This window comes from Astatotilapia calliptera, chromosome 7 (assembly GCF_964374335.1).
Source record: "Astatotilapia calliptera chromosome 7, fAstCal68.1, whole genome shotgun sequence".
NCBI lineage: Eukaryota > Metazoa > Chordata > Actinopteri > Cichliformes > Cichlidae > Astatotilapia > Astatotilapia calliptera.
Genome location: NC_137428.1, coordinates 1,766,392 through 1,788,532, shown reverse-complemented (window position 1 = coordinate 1,788,532; position 22,141 = coordinate 1,766,392). Strand labels below are relative to the sequence as shown.

The following is a 22,141-nucleotide window of genomic DNA, read 5'->3' as shown; positions in this document are numbered from 1 at the left end:
TTTATTAATCAGATGAAAACATCTCATTCTTTACTCTTCAAAACATAAAATTTAATACAGCATCTGGAAGAATATTTTTCTCATTGGTAAAAGCCCAGGCCCATCACAGGTGACCCCTCACACCCCGCCCACCACCTGCCGCCGCGCTCAGGTGGGCGCCTCAGGTCAATCAGTTCTCTTTTGACTGTGACATACACCGAGTGATATCTGAGAAAATCATGGAGCACTTCCATCGCTGACTTGGATGTTTTCTGTGATTAAAGTGGTGAACGTATCTAGGATAAAGAACTGAGGGGAAAAATGATAAATTCAGAGACTTTAAAATTTGAATTTTACATAAAATAAACAGAGTTTAGTGTAGTTTTAGGAACCACGAAGAAAGACATCCACACATCATTCATCGCTCCAGTTTTAGTCTTTGGTCTTAAAGTAAAATAAAAAGTAAGATATTAAAATGTTCTGAGAGAAACTGAACAGAGGCTCCATCGGATGCAGATGATTCTGCCGGAGGTCACTTCCTGTTAAAAGCGAGGTTTTCCTTCATAGCAGGATGTTCGGGTTTCTCTCTATAATCAGACGCTCTTTACGTCACAACATAAAGTGCAATGAGGTGACCGTTGTTGTAAACTGGCACTATATGAATAAATAAACCTGAATGGAATTTATTATTATTGATGGCAAATCATGTCCTGGATCGAATTCAACCACCAAAGCATAAAATACAAAGTACACAATGGTGACGGACGCAGAGAGAAAAGCTTCATCGCGGCCGTCTAAAAAAGGCCTTGAAGGTTGAATCGTCCATTTCGGTCTGAGATTCTGGGCTGAGCCACCACACACATCCAAAAATACAAACTGACCACGTGACCGCTCAGCGCCGGCCATTTATCAAAGATTTCACTGCAGAAAAACAGGTGAAGCTAAACTGAGTGTTAGAGCAGCTCCCAGTGAGCAGGAAGGGGGACGCCAGCCCATCCTGGGTCTCTGAACCCGACTCCCTGCTGCAGTAACGTGATAAAAACAAGCACCGACACACTGTGATCGGCACAACAGAATAAAATAGCCTCTTATTGTCATTGTACGTGTACAACAAACTTCTAGACGCCAACAAACAACAATATTCTTGCATTTTCTACTTTTTGCTTCAAATGTCTTCTTTGCATCCGTGGAAAAGGAAAAACCCGTTTTTAACTTGTTTAAATGTTTTATTTTGTTCGGACACTGGAGGAAATATTGAGATGGACGCCCACTCAGCAAATATCTAAACTTCACTCGTCTGTCATCTCATCATCAAGTCTTACCCCAAAATCAAAGAAGAAGAATCTTAAACAGCTTTTGTGGGAAAAAAACAGTCGAGCAAAGTCACAAATCCATAAATCCACATCCATGTTTATGCTTCCACTTTTAATTCCGACTTAAACCGAAGAACATTAAGCTGGAGGTAATCCTCCGAGTGCACGGACGCCATCAGCACGTCTGTATGCCAGAGCTAAAAGCCAGCATTAAAAATATGATCTTAAATTTACTTTATTTTATGTCATTTTAATTTGTCATCATTACCTTGAGATGAACTGCTGGGAGCTGTGATTTAATGGGGCGCTGCTACGCTGCATATCGCACTGCAGTAAATGTCTCGGCTCTATAAAACGATGTATTGATTCAACAGTAAAACTACACTCAAAATTCCACTTCTTGGTTCTATAACTCACGCATATAAAAGGAAATTCCTCCACTAATTCTTCATGACGTGTGGCTGCACCTGATGACAGAGTGAAACCAGGTTTAAAGCAGGACTCCTGTGCAGCGCGTTCACACTTTGTTTGATTCTCTGCTCTGGTTTTAATGCAGCACCACCACAGGACCAATTAACGGAACTGTGTTAAAACGCTGGCGACACAAAGCCTGCTGGGAGCTCGGGGGGGCGGGGGAACGCCTCCTGGCAGCAGAGGAATTAGCCTGGATCAAAGCTCGTTTCCAGCGCTGGCTTAAAGGATGTGGAGCAGCTGGGACTTCCAGCTCATCGCCACATGTTCAGCTTAAACCGTCGCGTGTGTGGCGTCTTCTTTGCGTCTGGCCTAAACAGTGCAAAGGTGCAACATCCACTCCCTGGATGTTCACCAGTGTCAGTGTGCAGAGCCTCCACACTGACACCGGTGAACATCCAGGGAGTGGACATGGAGATAGTGGACTCTCATAGGTACCTGGGTGTTCACCTGAGTAATAAACTGGACTGGAGCCACAACACTGATGCTCTTTACAGGAAGGGTGAGAGCAGACGCTACCTGCTGAGGCGGCTGAGGTCATTTGGAGTCCAGGGAGCGCTTTTAAAGACCTTCTATGACTCTGGTGGCATCTGTCATTTTTTTCAGTGTGGTATGTTGGAGCAGCAGTTTATCGGCAGCTGAGAGGAAGAGGCTGGATAAACTCATCAGGAAGGCCAGCTCTGTTCTGGGATGCACCCTGGACCCAGTGCAGGTGGTGGAGACAGAAGGACTCTGGCCAAAATAACATCTCTGATGGACAGAGTCTCCCAGCCCATGCATGTAGATGTTGCTGCAGAGCTGCTTCAGTGACAAACTGCTGCATCCTCGATGCATGAAGGAGCGTTTCTGCAGGTCCTTCCTCCCTGCAGCTGTCAGACTGTACAATCAGAACTGCTCCCAACAAACACAGATGTTTACATGTGCGCTGTAATAACTTCTACTGTTGTAACTGCACATTACTTTTCTCAGCTTATATATAAACTAACTTATTGGAAGTTACATGTCTACTTTTTAATGCACAGGTACAATCACACAATCTGCACTTTTCTACTTATTCTAAATATTCTTAACTAGGGCTGCTCGATTAATCGAATTTTAATCTCGATTACGATCTGAGCTTTCAACGATCATTAAAAATGACTGAGCCGATTATTAGCCCCTCCCTCGTGCTGTACTCTCGCGCTGCTCTGTGTGGCAAATCGAGCGCACCTCTCTGTGTTTCGAACACGTGTCACAACAATTTACACCAGCGGTCTCCAACCTTTTTTGCGCCACGGACCGGTTTATGCCTGACAATATTTTCACGGACCGGCCTTTAAGGTGTCGCGGATAAATACAAGAAATAAAATCAGTACCGGTACCGAAAAAAAGAAGATTTATTGATAACACACGTGAAAAGACCGAGGAAAACCGAGTAAACGATCAAAACGATAACAAAATAACGCTGAAAACCAATAAAAACCCTGAAAACCAAACATTTCACAGCTGAGCCTCAACTCTCGCGGCCCGGTACCAAACGACTCACGCACCGGTACCGGTCCGAGGCCCGGGGGTTGGGGACCGCTGATTAAGAGGACCCGAGGGAAGCTCAGAAAGCTGAGCAGAAGTTATTTGGAGAGGAGAGTGACTGCCGTTGGTTGAAAAGAGGTAAAAACCTTTAGTGGTGTGGAAACATTATTGGTTCAGTCAGACGTGGATCAAGTAGACACAGTGTGTAAACTTTGCTACGGTGTCGTAGCTGCACCACAGAGCAACACTGCAAAGTTCACTAAACACAGATGTTTACATTTTTCATTTATTTCTTATATTGCAAACATTTGCACTGTTATCAGTATTTGCACTATTTTATATTATTTTATGACAATCTTTAAAGTCATTATTCAACACATTGTTATTGTTAAATAAATATCATCAAATAATCGAGATCTCAATTTCAGTGAAAATAATCGTGATTATCATTTTTGCCATAATCGAGCAGCCCTATTCTTAACTATTTAAACATCTTTCAGTGTCCTGCTCTGTCTGCACACTATCTGTACGCTAGTTTGAACAACTCTGCTCTGGTAACTGTTGTCATGATGCAAATATGTAACAATTGTGTTTTTTTGTTTTCTGTTCTATGTCCTGTTCTTTTTGTATATGTGTGTTTTTTTGCTGCTGATACAACCAAATTACCCGTTGTGGGACAATTAAAGGATTATTCTATTCTATTCTATTTTATCCTAATCTATTCTATCCTAATCGCCTTGAAACCTTTGAGAAGGAGGGTTTCTCAGGTGTAGCACTTTAACTGGTAGCAAAGCACACACTGTGCGTGATGAGCACATGACTAAACGGAGCCAGCAAACAGAAACGCCTTAAAGTGCCGAGTTACAGCTGAGCTCAACTCTGCCGGCCTGACATTAATAAAGCGCTCTGAGGTCATACTGGGCTGGGTTAGTCACTCTGTGGCGACATCCACATTTCCAATGTGGGATTTTTATCGTGTATTTATGCCAAAAAGTTGAAACGACATCCTGATAGAAAGAACTTTTTCCCTTTCTTTTCCCACCTGCTTCCTTTAAGTGTGTCGCTCCCTGCAGCGTTAACGTACAGCCTTCATCGTGCCCTCAATATGTCAACTGACTAACGGGTGCTGGGAGGGAGGCATCCGCCGCCACTAAACGGGCAGACAAGGAAACATTAGAGGAGAGCCGTGTGCTGCTTTGATGCCAGTACGAGATACTGGGAGGAAAACAAAGAAGGCGCCGTGTGGTTGGACGCTGACGACGTCTCCCGTATTAGCCAGCATGCAGAGAAGAAAGGACACAGACAGAAAGAGAAATAAATGGGTTTGCCTCCGAGTGTTTTATCTTTTAATTGCATCAATATCAGGCGTGGATAAGCATGTGCAGGCAGAACATTAGGGCAGGAGCAGATATTATGTTGTCTTGTATGTAGCGCTCTCCATTTGTAGTCTCATCCCACTGCAACTACATCACTGAGGAGGAGCAAACGGCGGTTTTGGTCGAAGTAGTTCGACAGCAACAGGTGTGCGACTTTACTCATCTTGATAATCGGTCACAGTTACACCTGTAATCATACAGAGGTCTGATTACACTCTTTGATTTGATCGGTAACTGAAGTACCGGCTGTAGGATGTCCAATCAGGGTTCTCACAAGGAGACAGCGTGGTGACCAATCGCTGGACAGCAACCAGGCAGGCCAGCAGGGGTGGGGTTTAATCCAGCTGTGGCTCAAAGAAAGCGCGTGAGTACTTCAGAACGAGAGTCGATGAAAAGCAAACATAAATTTAATGATTCACTTCAAGTCAGGTCCTCAACAGGAAGCCGTCATTGTTTGCTCTGGACTCTGAAGTTAACAATGCATTAGCAGCACATGAGAGTACTTAGAGTTTAAAAACGATCCAGTAGGTGAGGAGTGTTATAATGTAGGCGAGAGCTGTGATTAGTGTGTTCAGCGGTGTTGTTAGGTTGCCTATGAACAGGCTTCAGGGAGGCTGTGGGAAGATGACAGTTAGCACCTGCCACAGGCTAATCGCTGGGACGGGGTGAAGCGGACTCTCGTACTGGTGTTACAGGAAACAGGACTCACTAAAAGCCACAATCTTGAGGTTAACCAAAGTCAGTGACAATCCATCTGTCAGAGCAACAACTGGGATTAACTTTTGATTCTGCAAAGGAACCTGAACCTGAAGGTGGAGACGGATTCCACCTGTTCTCCATCCATAACGACAGGACAGTGGACCTGTGTCTGTCCACTACGACTTCTTTGGTTTTAAGGACGGTCTCTGAGCGGGACAGGTCGTCTGCCTCCGCCCTCTACGCTGTCTCACCTCCATCAGAGATGAGCCCAACCACGGTGGCATCATCGGTATACATGATGATGACGGTGGTTGGGTGGGTTGGTGTGCAGCTGGTGGCTGAATACGTAGCCCTGTGGGATCAGGTGCTGAGTGACAGTGGGGGGGATCTGAAGGTAAACAGTACATGTGTACAGAACACATACTGCATGTATTATATAGATCAGGTGTGCTCCCAGCAGGTAAACTGAGCTGAATGTCTCATTCACTGCTGAGAAGCTGAGAAGTGTTTTTGCTTCTTTAAGACTGAAACCTCTGTGGGCCCGTTTAATTAGCCCGCCTGTAACACCAGTTTAATGGAAATCAGCTTCAGAGCCCAGCATGGACTCATGTGCCGTCTCTCAGATTTGGGTCTCCTGCTATTCTCCACCAACTGTGCTGGAATTATACTTTGGCAGCAGGACAAAGAGCGGACTCTGGCTCGTTGCGTTAGCATAAACGTGTGTCAGCATTTCACTCGGCGTGCTTACATGCTGTTTGATCCAAATCAGCGGTCTCCAACCTTTTTTGCGCCACGGACCGGTTTATGCCCGACAATATTTTCACGGACCGGCCTTTAAGGTGTCGCGGATAAATACAACAAAATCAAACTAGTACCGGTACCGAAAAAATATTTATTCATAACACACATGAAAAGACCCAGGAAAACAGAGTAAACGATAAAAACGATAACAAAATAACGCTGAAAACCAATAAAAACCCTGAAAACCAGACATTTCACACCTGAGCCTCAACTCTGGCGGCCCGGTACCACACGACTCACGGACCGGTACCGGTCCGAGGCCCGGGGGCTGGGGACCGCTGCTCTAAATGATTATTTACCTTCAACAAAGACAAGAACACATAATTAGCTGTGAAGAGTTTCTCGTTCGCGGACGGCAGCCATTACTGAACGCTTGATGACACTTAATGATCAAATCAGATGATTGGTGGGTAAGTTCTGAACACAATCTTCAAATTCATCCATTTATTATGCCGAGCTGAGCTAATAAAGCTTCACGTCTGGAGATGAAGACTGGAAACAATGAAACCATGCACTCTTGTTCTAAAAGCAGATCTAAAACGTTTCTATCTAATTTGATGAACTTCATCCAGGTGTCACAGCAAGACACCTTTAATGACCACCTGAGACAGGTGAGGAGGAACGTCACAAACACTCTTCAGCAGTAAACCACAGCGACGAGGTCCCTCCGCTCTCTGGTCTTCACTGTACTACACGTGATTATTCACTAGCCAATTAGCAATCAGCAAGGCCATAAATCTGAGCTCTAAGAAGATGTGAATACTTCATTTCCTGCTCTGCTGAACAGGAATCGGATGAGAAATAAATATATAAACGTAGCGGGTGAACACAGACACCGCAGCCGTTCCGCTCATTTCCTCGCTCGCCCTCTCTTTTATGAAATGTGTTGAAGGAGGCAGCTGCTGTCTGACGCATGACAGCAGATTAAACCGTGTGAAGCTGTGCGATCGTACCGTGAAGGTGTAGTGACTGCCGCGGGGAAGTAAAGTCCAATTAACTTGGTTTCCATTAAACTGAGTTTCAGGCGCAAAAGTAGGAAAACATAATTTTGTTATAGAAAAATCAAACGTTCTTTCAGGTTCATCCTACGAGTGAAATCGTGTTATTTTTATGGTTTCTGAGCCTTACAGCAGAAATCCAACATTGTTTCCTCTTCCTGTTTTTGATCAGGTCGCTCGTCTCAGCCAACGCCGGGTTAAAAAAAAGCCTTATATCCACAGTAAGCACCGCCTCCTCGAGCTTCTAACCAGTAATCTGCGATTACTAATCGAGTCTTTGTTATGTAAACAATCACATTTAAAGTGTGCGACAGTGTGGAAACAGGCGTACATCAACCCTACTGATGATCTTTGAACTTTGTTATTCCCAGGACATCAATTATCACCAGTTTGTCAAAGTTGCTGGTCACCACCATGATGACAAGACTCTGTCACAGCTGGAGAGGCATGAAGCTACTTTTTGCACATTCCTATTTTTGCAGTTTTTGCACTTTATGTAGTCCTGTGCTGTACCACTGCACACAGTTGGAATGACAATAAAGCCACTTGGCATGAAGCGAAGCTGTTGCTGGAGGACGCCTGCAGCCGACGGCGCTTGCTCCTTCTTCTCCTTCTCGTCTTTGGCCTGTCGTTGCCGCTGGTTGGTGTTTGGCAGCGTTACTGGTCGTCGCTGTTGTTGGCCGGTTGTGTTGGTGTGCTGTAAAGGTTGCGCTTTGTGTGTCAGTGCTACCGTGCATGCTTACCGCGTCTATATTTTTATAAAAATCTACAATGTTTTCCTCAACACGATAAATCTTTGACACCTCACAAACAAAACATGAGCAGTAATTAAATTAAGACTGTTGGTTAATTATTATTGAAAGTTTCTTGTGGTGCAAGATTGGAATGAAACGAACCAAACAACCATTGAAATACAACATTAAACTTCTTCCCTGTTATCGGTCTCTAATGTTACGTTACCATTAGCAGCCTGCAGGAGGACATGCGTCTGCTGCCCATCAGCCTCCTAATGTCTCATTTTCCTGCTGTTTTCACTTGGAAACACTCAACCCATTATTTCTATTCAATGGGGCACAGTGACCTGCATTTAATACGGTTATAAGAACCTACTGGTATTTAGAGGCGGCCACCTACTGGTTACATGTGTGACACTGATGAAGAGTAATAACAGTCATTTAAGGCTGAGAGCATGAAAAAGAGTAGACATCTACCTGAAAGGTGAAATGGTTTTAAAAGCACGTCACACGTCTGCTGAGCACCTCTCCAAGACGACTGGAGAATTATTACTCCACAGATACTCATCTTAGTGCAGGGATATGAAACTTCAAGTGAATCTGAGAGCAGGAGTCAGTTTTTCCAATTATTAGGAGGCAGATCCTCATAATATGTGTTACAGTAAAAGACACTGACTTTATTTATGGCTGAATTCAGCTGATAGGTTTTTAAGTTCTGATGCTGGCCTATAAAGCTCTGAATGGTTTAGGACCAAAATACATCAATGATCTCCTGACCCAGTATGAAGCTTCCAGATCCCTCAGGTCATCTGGATCCGGTCTTTTATCAGTTGCCAGACACGGAGAAGCTGCATTCAGCTTTTATGCTCCTTATATCTGGAACAAACTCCCAGAAAGCCTCAGATCAGCTGAAACACTCAGTTTATTTAAATCCAGGTTGAAGACTCACCTGTTCTCAGCTGCATTTGAATAAAGCACCAAATCCACACTTTTAAGCTTAAATTTCAAAACTTACATTTAACTACTGATTTTATCTGTTTTGATTTTATATACTGTTTTGTTTGTTTGTTTGTTAATTAGTTAGTTAGTTTATTTGCTTGTTTTATTCAATTTTAAATCATGCTTTTTATTTGTTCTTGTTTCTAATGTCTCTGTAAAGCACTTTGAATCACCTTGTTGTTGAATTGTGCTATACAAATAAACTTGCCTTGCCTTGCCTTGCCTTAAGTTAATGAGGAAGTACTGCAGCTCTTATAGATGTGAGATCCAATAAGCTGATAGCGTTGTTTTGGTGGGAAATCTCACAGACCAACGCGACTGGATAAGACGAGCTTGCACTGGAAGAAAATGATTTATACTGAAAAACAAAGACATCTGACACAATCTGGGGAATCTTGTTTGAAATATGTGGAAAGTTTAATTGGATTCAAAGACCCAAAACAGCTTTTTGTCATTTTATGTCTCAAAATTCATCCTAAGTGTCGACCTTTAAATAAACTGGGCTGTGCACGCCCACCCATCCAGAGTTTGAAACGCATTAGTGTGCTGCTCAGTGAACACCTCGGTTACAATACTACGTTTAGCAAACCCCTCGTAATTTTCTTTGAGTATGAATGAATATCACTGCAGTGGTGTTACAGAGTGACCTGTTCTGCTGGGAGTCGCCTCGTTTAGACGAAGGAAACCAGCTGCTGTGGCATCATGAGCAATGCTTCACCTCTTTTTAAACAGCGTGCAGCAAAAACGCAATTTGTTGCAATAACTGTTATTCCAGCTCCTTCAGTTTGAACTCCTTCAGCACACGAGCACGGCGCTCATTTCTTTGACTCCCTTCGTTATTTCCGCCTCGCTGTTTTCACCGGGTTTCTTCTCTCCTGTCGTTTGCATCTGTATTTGAGACGCTTATAGAAACCCCACAGGCTTTTTTTGCTTCCTCACCTCAACAGTCTACGCCTCAGAAAATAATAATTTTAAGAAACGACTAACTGAGACTTTGACACGTGTCCTGATCTCTGGAGACGTTGGAGAAAGAGGCATGTAGGTATAGAGAGATAACAAGAAAGAGTCTTTGCGCTGAAACGACAATGCTTATTGAAATTACTGTTGAAGGATGAAACGATGCTCAAAGAGCTGCAGAAGGGGGAAGATTTTAGTTTCACACCTCAACCCTCTCAGGCTCAAATTAAACTTTTTGTTGCTATGCACGACCGAGTCCTGCAGTGGTGCTTCTGAGTAAAAAAACTCGTATGTGGGGTGATCAGGTTGTTAGTTTTTAACTGTTGCAAATCGGCAACGTCTGCCTGGAGAGGGTTAAAAGTCTCAGTGTGCCGTAGGTGCTGAAGATTACAGACGTGGGAATGAAGCCCGTGATTATAACAGTCAGGCTTACATTTCATCTCATTACGATAATAACCAGGGAATGAAATTAACACTCGAACGTCCTGTTGGGGAGCCCGTGAATACCCTCAGGAGCTGAGACACGTCAAATCTGTGCTGCGTTACCTGCCACAAATCTCCACAGTGGGAAGACGTTTCCACACGTCCTCTTCTAACAACACCAGCAACCCCAGAAACACGACTGAAGCCATGTTCAGCGCGCCATGACTCGCAGAGACCCGACGCGTAAACGGCACACGTCACAATGCAAAAGCACGCCCTTCTCATTTCATACGTGTAGCCCAGGGGTGGGCAAACGTTTTGATTCGTGGGCCACATTGAGTTCTAACATTTGACAAATGGGCCGGAACAGGAGTAGATAGATGGCATGCTTTGAAAACATCACCTCATTGGGGGAAAAATACACATCTTGGGATATGGAGAAAACATGTGCTTTAATTTCTTTTTTTTTTAAATGAAGAAAAGCGTTACAATAAAATCTGACTTCGAAATGAGCCTTTAAACACTGAAAATCAAATAAATGAACATTTTATTTTAAAGCACTGAAAGTTCTGTTATCCTTCAGGATATCACATCACTCTCCTCCTAACTTTTTTTTTTTTTTCCAAAAACGGTAGGAGATGCAGATGTACTTGTCCTGTTCCTTTTATTCAATTTGTTTCCCCGGTGCCAAAAGTCAACAACGACCAGTGCAAGTTCGAAACAGTTGCAGCAAGTCAGTCTGTGAAGCGTTATAGTTGATCTGCGCGCACTGTTCATTTTAACAACGTGCGTATCACGGAGACACACATTTTAATGGGAGCAGTGTTGTTGGTCTCCTTTTTTAGCCAGCGCATCAAAGTCTGGAGTTAGTTTTGTTGTGGCGATTCTCAGGATTGATCTGAGGTGTAGGTCTGTTAACTTGGATCTGTGGCTGGCTTTGTTGATGTTCATGACGCTGAATGTCTGTTCACACATGAAGGTAGAGCCGAACAAAGCCAACATCATCTGCGCTCTTCGCCTTAGATTTGGAAACGCGGCATCATTGAGTGAAGCATAGAAGTCATTTAGTTTCAGAGAGCTGAATTTCTCTTTTAAGGCAGGGTTGGACTGAAGGTTGATGAGTTCGAGCTGAAGCTCCTCTGGAGCTGTTTCGGGGTCTTGTGACAGAGGAAAGGCCACCAATTGAAGTGACTTGTCAATTTTATCGAAATCCAAAAACCGACGGCAGAATTCTCCGTGCAGTGCATCCAGTGACTCACTGTATTTCTTTACTTTTGCTCCGGCCTCTTTCAGCGTGGCTAGTGTAGGAAAATGAGTGAATGACTTGTTCAAAATCTGCCTGGAGAATAAAGCCAGCTTGGATTTGAAGGCTTTCACGTTTGTGTGCATGTCATGCACAAACTGCTCCTTCCCCTGCAGTTTCACATTGAGCTCATTCAAGTGTGAAAATATGTCCGTAGCAAACGCAAAGTCACACATCCAGCTCTTGTTGCTCAGCTCAGGAAATTCATCAGTCTTCCCCTGCCGCTCCAAAAACACGCCAATCTCCTCTTTGAGCTCCCACACTCGTTGAAACACTTTGCCCAAACTCAACCAGCGGACACGGGAGTGATAAAGCAGGTCCTGGTGATCCGCATCAGTTTCCTCCAGGAACGCAATGAACTGACGGTGCTGAAGTCCCCGTGCGCGTATGAAGTTGACAAGTTTCACCACAGGATTCACAACATGATTCAGCTGTAACACTGATTTACATAGAGATTCCTGGTGGATGATGCAGTGGAGGAAAATCACATCCTGGTCAGAGTTTTCATCTTTCACTTTATTCTGGATTCTCCTCAGCAGGCCAACGTTTTTTCCCGTTAAATTCGGAGATCCATCTGTGGTGACGTTAACAAGCTTACTCCAGGGAAGCTTCATGTTTTCGATGGCAGCAGACACCCGTTCAAACAAGTCCTCTCCCCGTGTTTGTCCTTTCAGAGACTCCATTGTCAAAAACTCCTCCGTTATTTCAAAGGTTTCGTTGATTCCTCGGATAAAAATGAGGAGCTGAGCAGTGTCTTTGACATCGTTGCTTTCATCCAGTGCTACAGAATAAAAAGTGAATGACTTCGCCTTTTTGTTTAATATGCTGGTGATATCTTCATCTATTAGTTCTACACGGCGAGTCACTGTCCGCCGTGATAAACTGATTTTCTCAAATTTGTCTTTGGTCTCCGGGCACAAAATACCTGCTGTCTCTACCATACATTCTTTTAAAAACTCGCCCTCTGACAGTGGTTTGCTGGCCTTTGCTATTTTGAATGAAAGCATAAAACTGGCCTTGGTACTTGATTCTTGAATGGCAGTTTGACGGTGAAAAAAACTTTGCTGAGCCTTCAAATTAGCTGCCAACTTCTCAGCAGCAGATTCCCGTTCTTTTGTTGAGAGCTTGCTAGCATAATTTGTGTGCTTTGTGGCAAAGTGACGGCTAATATTATACTCTTTAAAAACCGCCACAGTTTCTTGGCATATCAGGCAAACAGCAGATGATCGGTGTTCAGTGAAAAAATATTTAGTTGTCCACTCCTTTTTGAACACTCGACATTCTCTGTCCACTTTCCTTTTCTTGGGTCCGCTCATCTTCATAGAGGGGCGGTAGGTCACAGGGTAAAGTGCAAACGTGGAGTAATAGGCCTACGCCGCTTCACCTCAACAAAGCCAATATATCTAGAGTGCGCCATCTAGTGAGGAAACATCAGAATTGCAGGGGAAATAAAACATTAACAAGGTTAATTTATTACTTTTTTTTTTTCAAGTTTGGCGGGCCGGATCAAAACGTTTAACGGGCCGCACGTGGCCCCCGGGCCGTAGTTCGCCCATGCCTGGTGTGGCCTCTAGAATCACTCTCATCGCAGGGCATCAAAACCAACATGGCAGACGGCGCCGACGACAGAAACACACGAGCTGGTAGTTCGGCACACGGGACATCAAGAGGAGGAACGATGCGTTAAAGCCATGTAGAGGCGACCTGCCCCTGAACCTAACAACGTCAGTGACTCCTTCATATCACGTCCGAGATTCTTTGTCATGACCTCAGTCAGTCCAACTTCAACTCGGCCGCTGCCAAACCTTCGTATTTTTCGATCAGAGGTTGGGGAGGTGGGAAGGCTCAGCCCCGTTCCAGGTTTCCTCCGTGCGTGGATAACAGCTCTCGCTGTGGTTCTCTGGAGCCTTAAAAAGTCTCTGTGACCGACTGATGGTGTCACTGACTGGGTCGCGGCGTGATGTGCTGCTGTTTGAGATCTTTCAGCCTGCTTCACTTTATTTTTTTCAGCAGGTGTGACAGAGATCAGGTCTGGATTGTGAAATTGAACTCTGCATGTTGCATTTACTTGGTTATCTTTTGTCTTAAAGTTTGTTCGATGAACTGAAACAACATGAAAGTAAGAAATCAGAATGTGGCCAAATCCTTTCTTCACAGCCCTGTTTCTAAGGTTCAGCATGAATCACAAGTTTATCAGTTTGTATCTTGCTTCATATTTGTGATATTTGGGTTTTATTCTGACTTGCAGACACCAAAAACCTACATCAGGTTTAGGAAAGGCCCAACGTTAAACAAGTATAACCTGTACTTACATTTCATTTATATATTTTAGCATCCTCTCCTTCATTATTTGAGTGTTTTGTTAAAGTACTAGAAATACTAGATTATTTCCAGTCTGAGCTAGAAAAACAAGAACGACAGTGAAACGTTCGACCAAGAACTCGTGATTAGGATCTCCAACTCGAGCCAAGAATAAAACCTCAACGTGATTTCAGGGAAACTACAGAACACAGGTCGTCATAAAACCGGTTACCCGACCAGCTGTTACTTGACATGATTCTTCTTCACTCACTATGTGTTAACAGACCTCTGTTATTAACCTCTGTCTCTCTTCCACAGCATGTCTTTATCCTGTCTTCCTTCTCTCTCCCCAACCAATCACAGCAGATGGCCCCGCCCCTCCCTGTGCCTGGTTCTGCTGGAGGTTTCTTCCTGTTAAAAGGGAGTTTTTCCTTCCCACTGTCGCCAAAGTGCTTGCTCATAGGGGGTCACATGATTGTTGGGTTTTCTCTGTATGTTATTGTACGATCTACTGTACAATATAAAGCGCCTTGAGGCGACTGTTGACCGATTCAACTGTATAAATAAAGTTGAATCGAATTATTTCAGGTTTCGTTTCTCTGCGTGTCTCCAGTTGGCAACGCAGACGACTCTTTACAAAAAGGACGTCAGTCTGCCGCTGTTCGACTGTCCCCTTTACAACATGAACCCAGCACATCACAAAACTGTAACTTATTAAAGTTCATAATCATTATTTACCTCACACAGGGTCTCACAGCCCCTCAGTTTATCCTCCATTTGACATGAGCTGTCGAAGCTGCTCTCTCTTTACACCAACTTGTCTTTATGATTGGCTTCCCCTCATAAACAGAAGGCCTGACCAGCAGGTGGGTGGGTCTTCTGACCACATCTCTCCCACTCATCCAGCTTTGGAACAGGATGTGTTTGACAGAAAATAAGGAAAGGTGGAGTAGATCCCCTCTGAAATGTAACAGGAGGAGCTGGGAGTTGGTAAAAGTGACTCTTCTCACCAGTGTAACACCCAGTTCACAGATGACAGTACTGGGATGAATTTTCGGTGCTTTCCTGGCACTTCTCCAGGCTGCTGAACCTGATTGAACGTCGCTTTGCCTCTGAGACAAAAGTCTGGAGAAGTGGTGGAAAAGTTCACATCTAACTAACTTTGGGTTGGGGCTCATCTCACCACGTTACCCGACGATCCAGGATAGCCGTCATTAAAGCTTTCAAACCCTGCAAAACAAAAGGAGCGCAGGAGCACGGGACTCCATACGTCGTTCGTGGTGCAGATTTATAACCCGCCTGAAACATTTCCTCCCCGTCCTGGAGAAAATGATGTTTTGCACCAATCTGTTCCAAGGCCGCTCAGAGGAAAATGGTCGAACGTAAAATCAATCAGGTTTGGTCTTCACCAAACAAACAGCCACGGAAGCGGCGAGCTCTCCAGAAAGAAAGGGACGCAATCGCTTTCCTTCTCCAGCACGTGCCAACCAGCGTAAATAAGACTTTACTCTACGGACCGGCACATTCCCCCGAACGATCTTCCTTAAAACGAGTGCCAATTACAAGCCCGAGTCGGCCTCGCCCGCAGCGTAGTCGCACGTTTGAAATTTAAATCCGAGGCGGCCTCGCAGGATGATAGACGCGGCTTTACGAGAGATTTGAACACAATCCCCAGTGATGAGGTGAGGCGATACAGATCACTTTCACATGTGGAGGACTCGCTATCTGCTGCTTTGAGGAAAGATCCCCCTCTTCTTCAAAGGGCTGCCACGTAAACAGGTGGTGATTTAAGATTGGAAGACAAACAGAGAAAAAGGCAGAGACGGGAGGAGGGCTGAGGTGCACTGAGCTGATAACGCCACAAAAACAGCAGATCGAGTCTAAATGTCAGAGAGATTCTGCACTCAGGTGAACTTTACACGACCAGTGTCCCCATTTCCCTTTCCATCTGTATATGGCTGTGCAGCTGTGTGATGCTGCTCTGCCTCCCCTCCTCCAGAAAGAGGCCTCTTTATGCATTCAGCTACAATATAGGGGCTCAAAGTGAGCAGCACTCAGACTCAGATTAGGCTAAATTACGGTTCGGAGCTGCTGTGCTCCGTGCACCGACAGGAACACACTTTTAGAAACATCTTTTCCTACAAAAGCGCCGACTCTTGAGCAGAGAGGAGCTGCCATCCGGGCAAAATCACAGAGGAGGACTCGTCTTCCTGCCTCCTGTCACAGATTGCCTCAAATAACAAAAAATTAGGGGGAAAATGACAGAATCATCGTCACGCCATCAAACAGCTGGAAAAGGCTGTTAAATCTGTCAATTTCATTGTGAAATCTCAGTTTTGTGGGTCTCGGAGCAGCTGGAGGGACTGCAGCTTCTCCAGTTTGAACAGGTTGAATCAGTGTGTGTGACGCTCACAGGAACATCGATGGAGCGGCGGACGTCTGGGACTGAGGACGGACGGCTGAGACATTCCGGCTGCACTCGGATGCAAAAACTCAAACTTGTGATTCTCCAGCGAGATTTGTCTAATGAGCAGCGAAGGCTCTGTGTGCGTCGGTGCTCTTTCGATGGACCACACTCGCTGTTTGTTATGTTTGGTTCACTCGGAGCAGAATCCGCCGCGCACGAAGCGGATGTGGGAATCTGACTTACCTGGAGACGAGACCGGGGCATCCGGCCGAGTCACAGTTTTCAGTCGAAGAGTCCAAACTCGAACCACGAGCATCCTTGTTGTTTTATTCAATGTTCATGGAGTCAAGAATTTCGAGACTTAGAGGAGCTCTAATTAATATTCTACCTTGGGCAAAAGACTCATAGACCGCACTGTGGTATTAGTTCATCTTATCTTATCTTATGCACCACAGTGCGGTGGCCATCGTTTGCCTGCACACAGAATACGCAAAAAATCCATATAAATGCAAAACTCACCACTCCCCGAGTTAGCAGACTTACAATCCTTCCTTTGTCCAAATCTTAGACGGATGGATCAATGGACCGACCAAACTTTCCAATCACAACTTGTATAGCAAAATCATCAAAAGTGATTTAGCCTCCAAACCGGGAGGAACATACTTAGTTTCTAGTTAAAACTTAAAAGTCACTTCCAGAAATCCTTTTAACGGACCGAGTGTCCGTTTAACAAAAGGAAAACACTGGAAGAAAACGTGCATACATCCCTGCTTTAATGTGTTTCTGACTTTGAGGCTGCAGTGTGTTATCACAGCTATAATCCAACTGTTAGACCAACGGCTCAGCTTTGATAAAAAAATTATATTAGTTTTATAAGTGACTCATCTCCTTGTACCCGTGAAATGTCAGATAAAGAGCGCTCCTATTGTTCTCGCTGCGCTAAGCTTTCCAAAGCAGCCGCCATCTACAGAGAGACACACAACAAAACAAATGTTGGGAACACGTTCCCCATCAGAACTCGCAAACTTTTTAAAATACCGCAGCCGCTGTTAATCACAGCGTTTCGTGGCTTCGTTTGATTTCTCCAGCAGATATTTGTTATCTGTCACTTTCAGATCATTCTGACACGCTGGTTTTTTGTTGTCCTTTTCTTGCAGGTATTTTGTTCAAACACGTCTTTATACTCAGTGATGGTGTTGAATATGAGGCTGTGAAAAGGTTTCTGCATCAACACAAACCCAGCAGCTTAGCTGTGTAGCCGTAGAGCGACTTCTGAGACTCGTCCACACAAAAACAAACGTACACGTGAAACGTGAGTGAAAGACGCACCGGGGGTTTTGTTTACATCATCACCGTCCGATAATTTCTCAACAAAACAACCATTTCATGCACACGTGTGTCGTTTGGTTTATTTACTCACACAACAGACACGATGTCACCTCGTTGGACCTGGTAGTTTCTCACACTCCAACGATTCAGCAGGACGACGTCACACTTGGACGCCCCCTCTGGGTTGAGGAATGGCTGAACACAGAACCACAAACACAGTTTATAGAAAATCACTGTTCATAGATGTTATGTGTACAATCTTTGCAATGACAGGAACCTATTAGTTAAAAATAATCTCAGTTCTTATGGTCTTCTCCTGGGGTAGCACTAAACTGACTGGGAAAACAGCTCAAATCTGGCTGATAGCAAGACAACAGTTTGTGGGTGTGGCCAAAAATCTCTCACGTTCAGAAGCCAGTCTTTGTCTTCGGTGCAATTTTGAGATCTATGGTCAGAACAGGAAGCCGTTGAAAAGTAGCCGCCGAACAAGAAGACTAGATTGGAGGGAGAGCAGCCGAATTAAAAATCAGGTATGGTTTGTGACAGCGGTCCCCAACCTCGAGTCGTTCGGTAGCAGGCCGCGAGAGTTGAGGTTCGGGTGTGAAATTTATGGTTTTCAGCGTTTTTACCGTTATTTTTTATCACTTTTATCGTTACCTCAGTTTCCCTGGGTCTTTTCCCGTGTGTTATGAATACATTTTCTTTTTTTTGTACTGGTACTGGTTTTATTTTGCTGTATTTATCTGCGACCCCTTAAAGGCCAGTCTGTGAAAATATCGTAGGACCGGTGTGTCGCGCAAAAAAGATTGGGGACCGCTGGTTTATGATTTTAGTTTAGCTTGACCAGAACGTCACTTTGTGGGAGAAGACGAGCACACAGGGAGCCAAGCCTGGTGAGGTTGGGTTGCTTTTAGATGTACACTGCGCAGGCGAGAGATGGCATCAACATGGTCCGGGTCATTTCTGCATAAGGTTCTCCCACGGGCGCCGGCTCTGCACTGATAGTCCGACCCCAGGGCGCGAACTCAGGACTCTGTGCAGTCCAAAGAAACAAGCAGCATTCAGCTGCTCACACACTGGAGCTAATGGACCATGCGTGGGTTTGAGAACTGTAGACTCTCCTACTGAAAACTCCTCCATGGTTGGATCCAGAGACTGGACAAGGGCTGTCACAGCAACCGCATGAAAAAGTCCATATGACACGTGAGAGTCCTGTTAGTCTTTTACATGATGTATTCACTGTTCGAGGGAAAGTTTTCCCTTTTCCATACGAGTTGGCAGTAACATCTAAACTTTCCCCCATCTCTTTCTGCAATCCCAGAATGACTCCACGATGCTGAGATCGGGGGCTTTGTGGGGTCCACACCATCTGTTCCAGGACTGCTTGTTCTTCTCTGCTTGATGATAGTCCTTTATCACTCTGGATGAATGTTGGGGCTCATTGTTGTGCTGCACAATGCATCCGAGATGATCCCACGCGTCCCCGACAGATAGGAATCTGAGCATCAGATGCATATAAACTTTTTGCACAGCAGTGTGCATTATCTACAGAAATTATCTGGTCTCCCGCAGAGTAAACAGCAGGCACCGTGCTCTCACACAATACATCAGCACAACCGGTAAATAGAAAGGGAGACACACATCCGTTGGCGAGAAACGTGATGTTTACGCAGGGAAAAACTTTTATTTGGTTTGCTTTAACAACTGGCGATATCCACACACCCCCTACAGAATCCCAACATTGACCCCCATGAGGCCGTTCCTCCTCAATATTCACCCGGTAACACAATTATAGATGTGTTTGCTAAATCTTTATTCAGATTAAAATGTTAATGTTTACCCAGAGGTCAGTGTCAGGGGGTTACCTACATAAAAAGGTTTTCTCATCTGAAGGCTGGGCACTGTTAACAGTTCAGGGTCAGCTCTAAGCAATAAGAGCAGAAAGACACCAGACCTACAGACTCCATGTAGGGGTTTAAGGTCGTTGGTATACTGTCTGAGATAGTTTCATTATTCTCATACTGCCTGTAAATCATCTGCTTCATGGATGGCACCAAACAGCACATCTCCATCCTCTGCAGCATCTTCACTAGGGCTGCCACAAACGATTATTTTGATAGTCGACTAGTCACCAATTATTTTTGCGATTAGTCGACTAATCAGATCATCATCCATTGGACATAAAACGTACAGCTTATTGCACCAGCAGCATCTGCTCTTATATAACTATCATTAGCTTACAGCTTTAACTGTTTAAGGTCTGTGCTAACTAAAAATAAAAACAAGATGATAGTTTGTTAAATTTTAATGAAATTTGCAGATTGTTTCGGTGAAGTTTAATAAACTCCTTGCTATCTAAACTATAACAGGACACCGGAGTAAATTCTTGAGCATCTCACACTTCTGATAATCAGCTGTCTGCTTGATGTTTATTCAGCTGTGTAAAAACTATAACTTTAATCTCAGCCAAACCGATTTACTCAGGAACAAATAAAATACTGAAAAAGCCAAACAATAACATTTTTAAGTTATCTAAGTGACTCATATATCATGTTTAACCTGAGTAGCGAAAGACGGCGGTGGGTTTGAAAAAGATTAGCCGGGAGTCCGGTGTTCTCACGGCTCTAGTTAGCCTAGCCCCCGGCTAGCTATCAAGCTAGTGGGTAACAGACGTCTCCGAAAACGTCGGAGCGCTTTTGAAAATATGTGGTGTCCTGATAAACAGAGCAGATATTTGAGGTTTACACAGCTACATTCTCGCCTGAAAATATGTTAAACGTTTATTTTGTGACCCAGAAAGAATAATAAGAGTAATATTAAAACTAACTAGCTGCCACCATTGTTGGAAACTGAGCTGGGCTGCGCTATGAATTCTGGGACACAGCTTCTTCTTCGGGGTTTAACGGCAGCTGGCATCCTTGTACATGCAGTGCTGCCATCTTCTGTTTCAGTCCGTTATTACACTCTTAAATCCTGCTACTTATTCCTGCGTCTTTTGTGATCTTACAAAGCTTCAAACGACGCGTCGACTATTAAATCAGTCGTCGACGATTCTGATAGTCGATGTAATCGTGACTAGTCGACTAATCGTGGCAGCCCTGATATTCACCTTCATAATTGTGTTAATCCAACATTTGTCCACCTATTAATCTATTATCTGATGTTTATCATGCGTCACAGTCAGCGGTCAAAGCAGAGAAAGCCAAGCCTCCTCCCCCCGGATGCCTGCTTGACCTCTTCCGGCGTGTCCTATTCCTACTCCAGGGTCACCTGCCAGAGCATTCTTGAACACGTCATCTAGAGTCCAGGAGATGCTGAAGCATCTCAGTTGGCTCCTTTGAATGTGGAGGAGCAGAGGGTTTGCTCTGAACTCCCACCCCAGCTCTAAAGCCAAGTCCCTTCAGAGGAAGCCCAGTTCAACTATACAGGGGTAATGGTACTAGGTGAGGGTAGGACCTTGGATCAATGATCAATCCTTGGGACAATTTCAGCAAACATTAAAATTATTTACAGTCTGTGCATTTACATGTTAAGGTAACACCTGCATCATAGAAAACTTGAATGTTGCCACTAATGACTATCATACATATAATTTTGTAACAATTAAAACCCAGTTTCAACCTCCCTGCATCGGTCCCTGTTTCTTTAATCTTCTGCTCAGCCTCCCCACTTTGAATTATCACCCCAGCTTAATGAGTTCCCTTATGGTTATTATAGCAATGTACTGAACTATATGTGCTGCTGATTTATGGATGGCAGAACTCTGCATACGGCACCTTCAGGGACATTTTCTCCCAAAACAAATGCAGCGAGTTTAGAATTAAACTTCATCTGAAGAAATACCACATATAACCCTGACGCCAAATGTAAAACAAAACCTATATAAGAAAACTTCGTGTGTCAGCTCTTTACTTGGTGCAGCTGCTGGATTTCAGTAGTTGGGTCTTAATTGAAAATGTAACTGCTATGTAAAGCCAGAAAGTTTAATATCAGGCTTTAAAGGGGAACATGCATTAGTGGTTTCATATTTAAGCCCATTAGACGGAGGAAATAACGTGTTCTCGGATCGATCTCCTACCTTCCAGGCAGCCATTGTTTCGGTTTAGTCCAATAAAGCATGAAAATCAAGTTTCACAGCTGTGAACAATGGCTGTGATTCAGGTCTTCTTATTATTTCACATTTCAGAGCCAGCCACTGGTGAGCTGCCCAACTTTATATGCTGGAGCTAAGATGTGGCTCCTAAACTGTCTCTGTAAGGTTGAGGTTTTACCCTAAACCACGAGTATCTGTGAGCCTAAGGAAGCAGCTTGTGCCTAAATGACAACAACCCAAACCAAGAGTAAAGAAACATCAGAAAGCAGCACAAAAGTTTCATTTAAGAAGAAGTCAGAGCTGTCAGCTTTGGCCTTATGCATCTTTGGAAAGCTTGTAGATCTGTAAAAACGGGGCCGTTCTGGTTTTAGACGAAGAACCACGAACCTTTTTGCAGTCAGCCGTCTCCAGAAACCACTCACAAACTGGGCACAAACCTTCCCCAGCAA

The 22,141-nt window shown here is 44.3% G+C and overlaps 2 protein-coding genes across 4 annotated transcripts in view; both read right to left on the bottom strand.

Annotated features, from left to right (window-relative positions):
* immp2l (inner mitochondrial membrane peptidase subunit 2) overlaps nt 1-22,141 on the bottom strand; it is a 215,565-nt gene that overhangs the window by 143,783 nt on the left and 49,641 nt on the right. For all 3 annotated transcript variants that reach the window (XM_080303342.1, XM_026172424.2, XM_026172421.2), the window contains one exon: nt 17,691-17,794. In XM_080303342.1, the coding sequence (XP_080159468.1) occupies nt 17,691-17,794 (104 nt within the window). The remainder of the gene's footprint in view (nt 1-17,690; nt 17,795-22,141) is intronic.
* On the bottom strand, nt 8,757-14,547 carry LOC145429906 (general transcription factor II-I repeat domain-containing protein 2-like). Its single transcript, XM_080304037.1, has one exon. It carries the CDS (start codon nt 12,882-12,884, stop codon nt 11,070-11,072), a length of 1,815 nt encoding a protein of 604 aa, XP_080160163.1. The 5' UTR covers nt 12,885-14,547; the 3' UTR covers nt 8,757-11,069.